This window comes from Sitodiplosis mosellana, unplaced genomic scaffold, assembly GCF_009176505.1.
Source record: "Sitodiplosis mosellana isolate CC-2019 unplaced genomic scaffold, AAFC_SMos_1.0 Smas_scaffold_21, whole genome shotgun sequence".
In the NCBI taxonomy this organism is placed as follows: Eukaryota; Metazoa; Arthropoda; class Insecta; order Diptera; family Cecidomyiidae; genus Sitodiplosis; species Sitodiplosis mosellana.
In genome coordinates, this window is record NW_022595263.1 from 355,011 (window position 1) to 362,765 (window position 7,755).

Here is a 7,755-nt window from a genome sequence, read left to right on the forward strand (position 1 = left end):
TATGTATTTCATTTTTGCGTACATAATTTTTTGTTTGATTATTTCTGTAACCTGTTTTTCGATTAGTGTCTGTCTGTTGGGTCTTGTAAAAGATGGACTCATGCTCAGATTTGATATGACCATGTTGCTTGAATTTCTGTTTGCATAAACTCTATTTAGCTTATGAAAATGGAAAATTATAAATAAACAGACAAACTTAATTTTTGGCTTTAAGAAAAGTCACAGATGTGGGTTGTGTGATGAATTACTATTTATTATTCTGAATATTAAAAAAAAATAAAAAGTGATCCTCTTGTTGTTCTCTGTTGTCTTTTCAATGCGTCATAACTCTTTGCAAATGAAATTCAATCACAATCCATCCAGAACGGGCCTTTGTCGCCCTCAGTTTACAAGCCCTGGTTCTCATTAAGCTTAAAATTTAGAATAAATTTGTATGTACAAATTGTTTGATGTGGTCGATTTTCACTATGTATCGTGTCTTCTATCTTGTATGATATAAAATTTGTTGTTTTTGTTTTTTTTTTCTTGTTAAAAACCAATTGCGAAAAAAATTGTTGCATTTTTTTGTCATAATCATGCGAAACCGATATTTGTTCAAATTAGTAATTTTTGTGCCATTAAAATAATGAGTGCTGGTCATAAAATTACATACGATTCAATTTGATTCTTTTGATTGAAACAAAAATCCACTAAGAAATCCATTTCAATTGTATTTTTTTCAATATGAAGTTATCCTACGATTACTCTTAGATCTGCTTTTGGGACGTGATGTTGGTTTTGTCTACGGGGAATAAAAAAGCAAATTCTATTGCTGCAAGATTGGTAGAAAAATGGGAGGGGTTGGTGTTGTTGGCAAAAGCAGCACAGTTGATAGAGTTGAAAGCACTTTTATTGGAATTATCTGATCTGAAAGTTGAGTGTGACTTGAACAATGTTGCTCTTGCATAAAAAAAATTCCTTCAATTTCAATCAATGTCTAAAATCGCGATGCATTTTAAATTATTTTTGTCGAAACGATGGAACTCCCATTGTTGTCTCTCTTGAAAATGAGCATGAGACATAGTCAACAATCATCATTATTGCTATATGTAATTTGTTCTTCTTAAACTGTTTGATGTGACTCATTTTTTTCTCTCTTAAGAGTGTTAAATCAAAATATATGGTTTTTTTTTGTATTCGGCCCGGGAAAAAAACCCTGACCGACAACAGATGTTCATGTCAATATTTAAAGAAAAAAAATGTCACAAAAATTTTGGAAAAATGTGTTTTAAAAAGAAAAAAAAACGAAAAAATATAACAGTAACAATAATAACGTTAAATATAGTTTATAAATAAATCGAACATAAGCTAATAGGTTTTCATTCGTTTAGATTTGTTAAGTGAAGGCATTTGCTTTCATCGTGAATATTTATCAAAAAAAAAAACAGTCGCATAAAATCCTATCGAATTTGTTTTCATTCCTTACATAATAAATATCGTATGCACTTTTGTTTATCGAAATGTTGCTTCCCGCTGTTTATAATTAGTATTATTCACATATGTCTGTAGCAAACATCTTCCTCTTTCTCATCATCAATGTTTTACTGATACCTAAACTTTACGATTGATTATGCTTTAAGTGGTGAGCACTGAATCTTTTTGGAATAGCTCATTTGATTTGTCGTCCACAATGACGGCGCTAGCGGCGCTGCCACTTGACTCATTCGTTAGACTGTAGTTGTGTGTAGCGTTCAGTTTATTTGCATAGTCCGACTCGAACCGCATGTAAGAGCCATGTGGTTCTGTGGAAGTAGTTGCACCAACTGTTCCATTTATTGTTGTCGATGGCACTGGATGGTCAATTGGGTGTCCCGTGAGATTTTCGTCGTTGAGCAAACAATTTAAATCTACTGCCGACACGGAAGTCACATCCAACAGTTTGCTCGAATCGTTCACGTAGTCGTTATACTTTCCGCTAAACTGATCGATCGCTTTGTTATCTTTGGAACTGCTGGCTGTTTGGTTTATGCTCAAAAAGTCTTCGGTCACATGATTATCAAACAGAGAACCATTGTGAACACAATCGTTGGTTGGATCTCCAGTCGATATGTAGCTCGAGCACGACGAAACACCATCGGTTGTGGCAATTGGAACAGTTGTGGGAGTTTGAATGCTGCTCATCAAACTACTGTATGGAATATTGTTTGAATAGTTTGAATAGCTCGGAATTAGCGACGATTGATTTGAGATGCCCATTGTGTTGAAGTCAGTGAACGCTGTCGGCGTACTGCTTGTATAGTAGCTGGAGTTCGGATACATTAGCGAATAGTTTGCTTGCGTTGGATCCACCGAATAATCATTTCTAAATGCATAATGCAAATCCAATGGTGTTTCGGCCATCGATGCAACCGCACAATTTCGACTAGAACCATCTATTTCGTTTGCTGTATAGTGGCTATTCATTGCAACGCCCGACGTCGATTGCATCGTTGTCGTTGGGTATAAAATGTTATTCGCAGGATTGTAGGTGATCAATCGGGTGTTCATGCCCCCGGAATCAACCACGGAACTTTCATCATCACTTTCACGAAGCCGCAGCCGTCCATCGTACGTGTGCAGTGTATTTTGTTTGTCCGATTTCTTCTGTTTCTTCTCCAGCTCCAGTCGCATGATTGTGTGTATAAAGTGCGTCCGCACTCTTTTCGGATTGAATTCAAGGCGACCATACACATTTCCGCAGCCATCGGTCGAACATCCGCACGGGAAACTGGCGCGATCCACCTGTCGGAAGAAAAACAGAGTTAGATTCATTCTAGTCATTTTCAAATTTGGTAGACGCTTAACGATATGTTTAAAAAAAATCAGTATCAAAAGACAAAAATATGTTGAGCACCGTCCGTATGCAAACTGAGGAATGGTACTGCTTCTTCTTCTTAACACATACTGAAGAAATAATGACAATACACTATAAATATTCAATATGGCCGCTTCCATTGTGCACGATTGTGTGTACGATAGTATGAAGAAGAAGAAGTAGAAGCATGCACAAATGTCATACGGATGTTGAGCACGAGCAACTGGTGAATCGTTACACTGTTATTGCCGAACTTAGATTCTCACCTGACATTTGATTCCCGACTGACTACACAAGCATGTTTCCGGGTCACAGTAGTCTCTACAGCTGCAGCCGCAGACTTCACGAGACGCTCGTATGTCACGGCATTCATTCTTTTCGCTTGAGGCGATTTCCCGTACGCCAGCCGCTTTGAGTAAGGCCCTCCGCTGTTTTTGTGAAACTGGTTGTAAAAATCCAATTGTTTCGGTGTCTAATTCAGAGCTGCTATTATCACTTAAAATGTCTTCTTCGCTATCAGATTCTTCTGTCGATGATCGCGATCGGTCATCGCCAGACGTTGTGGTTGTCGTAGTTGTGGCTGTTGTAGGTACAGTTAATTGATTTGTGGCTACCAGCGCTGGGCTCGGTAGTATTGCATTCATCGAACTTGTGCTTAGTGACGACGGCGGCCGGGGACTTCTTTCGAGCATTTGCTGCCGGTGTATTCGCTTCTGTTCAGCTATATGTTCATTCAGGGTGAATGACTTTTCATCGATATGCTTTGAACTCATGCCAAGAGTGCAGCCCCCCTGTGATGGAACGCATGTGAACCCTTGAATTCGTGGAAAGTAGTAAACGGTTACATCTGTAAATTGGATATTTCGTTTTGGTTTCTTTGCGTCAATAACATCGATTTGGTCGCTCGTGTTCGATCTTCGTTTTAAATTACTTCGTGATGGATGCACTGCACCTGCAAAGGGATTTTCACAAAAATTATCAAATTGAGTTCAACCCAAATGAAATGTGTAAAAAACTATGATGAAAGGAGCTGAGGCTTACCATTTGGTGAAGCAGTTGTTTTATCGGCTAATAATCCCGCACATAATTCTATACCTAAGCCCGAATCGGAGCCATCACTTCGAGACCCTTCAACTTCTTCCGTAATTTCATCGTCCAGTGTCAAACCAATCGGATCAAACGAAACATCACCGATGCCAACATCATGGTTTATAGTCGTTTCACAAATTAGCCCGCTTTGATTTGTGTCTCTTCTCGATTCGCTTGGCGGATGCGTTGTAGTGGCAATTTCCAATGTATTATCGGCATAAGGAACGGGAATTGTGAAGGAGTTTTTCAAACTATTTACATCTACGAGTATTATTTGCCCATCGTCCGAGCTATCTAAATCGCTAAGATTAAGATTTGAATTCCTTGACACATAACCGCTGGCTACCTCAAGCGACCGGTCACCAAGTTCATCGTCCAATGCTAGTGGATCAGCTAATGGATCTAAATCATCAATACTGTACATGCTATCTGTAGCGATCTCCTCTTCTTCTTCGTTTGAATTCATGTCTGGTGAATTATTTTTCGATCTGTTGATTGAACAAAAAATAAAAATATTCTCTTTTAAATTCAAGTCTATATCCACTTCACAATCCTTATTACACTCACCCGAAAAGAGTCTCAGCATTTTTTTGTAAATTATTTAAAAATGATTTGAAAGGCCTTAGCATTATGCACCGTAGCCCACTTCATGTATTAGATTGTTTTTCCTCTTGCTGTATTAGATACAAATCTGAAATGCAGAATGAAAATTGATTAAAATCACTATTGAATCATATTAAAACTGTAGTCACATCATTATTTTGTTAAAAAACTTAATCACAACCCATTAATAAAATCCTTTTTGACTCAAACTCGGTGGCTAATCAATTATAACATTCATTTAAAGAAAAGGAAATGGAATGGAAGAAAAGAATGCTATCGCTTTAACAGTTTTGAGAATTATGTCGAAATGATATTGCATGAATCGTTGATTATTACAATCAACTGAAATAGTCGACGGTAAAAATATAGAATGGAATTCAAAGCGTGAGTAAAACCACTGAGAGATAAGAAAAAAGCTTGGCGTGTAGCTAAGGATTAAAGCAGTCTTGAAATATGTATCCATTCAGCTATTAACGGTTCGAGTTATTTAAACAAAAATGTGCAAAAAATGTCAGCGATACTTTTGGACGGCTTTTGTTGGCACACAAAGTCCAACCAACTGCTTTTTTCGCAATGAATATTTAATAGTTTAGCTTGCACTATAACTGTATTCGCCTTCGGATTATTCTTCCTCTACCACTACAAAACACTATTTATTCGAACGGAATGTCTCACATTTTGCAAAAAGTTTCGTCTTCCGTCGGAAATTACTTTTTCACAACTCGAAAATTCACACGCAAAATAAAGATCCGAATATATAAAAATGAATAACAATTCTACGGTGTATAACAAATGAACAGAAAAAAATTTCTCTGCCGCACATCGGGATCGAAAGCAGTGTAAAACGTAATGAGTTTTACTTGAAAATCCAACACACCATTACAGTTTTTTTTTCTGTCTCTTCTCTCAGCGAATGTGCTTTGCGTAGAGTGCTGTTGCTGTTTGGTATAATATTTGCTGCTCGACTCAACAAATTTTCTCTTAGTTAGCGCTTTGACAAAGATAAGCTACTGTGTGTACAATGAATGAAACGAGAAAGAGAGGAAAAAAATAGATTTGTATATGTGTACGATGTGCATGTAGCGATGAAATAACGTTTCAAAAATACCATCATGTACATATATGATACACTAAACAGTGGGACCAGCACACAGCCGAACACTTTTCCAATACACACAAATATGGCCCACTAGTAGTGAGCCAGTAGACGGAATGAGAATAGAAAAAAAAATACCTTACATGCACAAGCATTGACTGGATATGAAGCGAGACACCGTACACTGCATAGCAATATATAGCATTGTGAGTGTTATTCATTTCGTTTCACACACTATTCGATAGTCTTTCTGTTGTTCATATTATTTTTTCTTTCATTAGTTGGTGTGTTTTTGTGTGTTTGCTCTGTTTTCTTCGTTGTTCGCTTTTGTTCAAGTATTCGATGCTTTGTGGCCTAAGCACATACTGACATTCGTATGGTTAGAGCCATTCAATGATATTCAAACACAATACACAGACACACAACTATTTCACAATCGATCGTGCATCAGTGTTTCCGTGCACGTTCAACAGGAACATTTCGCATTATATTTTTGTTTGGTTAAAATATGACCGAAGCTTTGTATTACCTATTGTTTCGTACATTAAGTCAAAAAAATGGAATTGTTGAATTTTCCCTATGCCGTTAGGATGCAGCAAGAATAAAAATTCATGAAACAATTTGACAGTATTGAAATGTTGACCTCCGAAATAAATCGAGAATGAAATGCGAAAGTGATCAATGTTTCCTTTCGAAAATGTTACGTACGCATGTGTTTGTGATGTCTGTTGTAGTATTACCATATTGATGTGAGTCGAATGGCGTACGTGCGTTTGTATGCTTGTCGGCAAGCGAATGAACGAACAGGCAGGCGTTGAGGCGAAACTGTTCACATAGGCAAATTGGTGGTGCCGTTGTCCAATACGTTTTTATGACATAATTACTCGCGAAATGTAAGGCTCGATGTAGCCAAACAAAAAAGCACTATGCACGTATGTGTGTTTGGGAGAAAATTTTACGAAAGTGTGTGTGCGCGAGCGATTTTTATGGGGCCAATATAAAATCAACGGTGGTTCGTATAACATTGGCGCGCGTATGTCAAAACGATTTGTGAATGTGATTGAACACATACGACACGAATGGCCCATGTTTATGCGTGTGCGTAGTTGTTTGAAAATTTCGAATCTTTCATTCAAATGAAAATTATGAAAACATTCTTTCACTTGCAAACACTTACCAAAGGATTTTTCTTGACAAAAATTTATCGTCTTTTATTAGTTAATCTTTTTTCAAAGAATATTTTCTTTGTCTTGTCCTATTAATGATTCAATTACTCAGAACAATATGAATTAGTTTCAATGTATCGTTTTTATCGTTTTGTTGATTGCTTTGTTTTCGTTCACTTTGTTTGAATTCTTGTCATTTTCGCAGATTATTTTTTTTTCTTCAAAACCAATTTTAATTCATTTTCAGTAACGTTAAATAAATTCGAACATTTCAATAAGTTTTTTTCCCACAGTTTTATTTGAAATAATTCCACATTCACATTGAATAGCACACTCACACTAGCACTGTCTTTGTAAATTCATTTGTTGAAAATCAAAATACTGAATCGAACACATTTCCGAATCGAAAATCTCATAAAAAAGTGGAAAAATAAAGAAAAAGTAAAAATTCACAGAAAGCACCAGACATTTCGCATGGAAATGTTTGAATATATCAACATTCTGCTTTTTTTGTCTTACTCTGTACGCAAATTTATCCTTAGCGCTCTTGGATACATTTCATGACTGAGCTACGCGATTATATGTTTTGTATTCATGTAATTCGCTCAAGGTATCGCACGCAAACGTGACACGACGCATACAAACGCCATCATTGAAAACGCTGCGTTGCCACAATTGCACGTAATAAATGTTATGCGTCATAGTTACTTCGCGTGAATCTCAACCTAATTGAATACTTTTCAATGAAGAGAAACAACGCAAAAAAAAACATCAACGAAAGCGCGCGCGTGTGGCAAGTGTAGCCGAAATAAATGCGAAGCAAAGTCAATAGTTCGTAACGGGAAACTGTACGTCATCGCCTACCCATGTTCGTTTATGCGATGCTTGGTGAATTTCCGTTTTGTGTTATGCTTTTTGAAAGGATTCTCATAGCAACTTATTTTTTGATCAAAGTGTCTGTATGACAT

The 7,755-nt window shown here is 36.8% G+C and overlaps 1 protein-coding gene across 7 annotated transcripts; it reads right to left on the reverse strand.

Moving 5' to 3' along the window:
• Positions 1-228: 228 nt before the first annotated feature.
• On the reverse strand, positions 229-7,737 carry LOC129568604 (uncharacterized). Of its 7 annotated transcripts, none has more exons than XM_055446688.1 (5): positions 6,799-7,737; positions 4,490-4,613; positions 3,875-4,410; positions 3,100-3,785; positions 229-2,760 (listed from the first exon to the last, which is right to left on the reverse strand). In XM_055446688.1, the coding sequence occupies exons 2-5, from the start codon at positions 4,549-4,551 to the stop codon at positions 1,615-1,617; spliced, it is 2,430 nt and encodes an 809-aa protein (XP_055302663.1). In that variant the 5' UTR covers positions 4,552-4,613; positions 6,799-7,737; the 3' UTR covers positions 229-1,614. The 7 variants fall into 7 exon arrangements, with proteins under 7 accessions (XP_055302663.1, XP_055302668.1, XP_055302669.1 ...); XM_055446693.1 differs by having other exon boundaries at positions 5,765-7,381; XM_055446694.1 differs by having other exon boundaries at positions 5,760-7,381.
• Between the last annotated feature and the right edge of the window lie 18 nt (positions 7,738-7,755).

What these genes read in the sequence shown, in the direction of transcription:
- LOC129568604 (XM_055446688.1), bottom strand. Translation starts at nt 4,551, where the DNA reads ATGCTAAGGCCTTTCAAATCATTTTTAAATAATTTACAAAAAAATGCT. An exon ending in AATGCTGAGACTCTTTTCGG is followed by an intron (nt 4,411 to 4,489) that starts GTGAGTGTAATA and finishes TTCAATCAACAG; the next exon opens with ATCGAAAAATAATTCACCAG. An exon ending in AACAACTGCTTCACCAAATG is followed by an intron (nt 3,786 to 3,874) that starts GTAAGCCTCAGC and finishes ATCCCTTTGCAG; the next exon opens with GTGCAGTGCATCCATCACGA.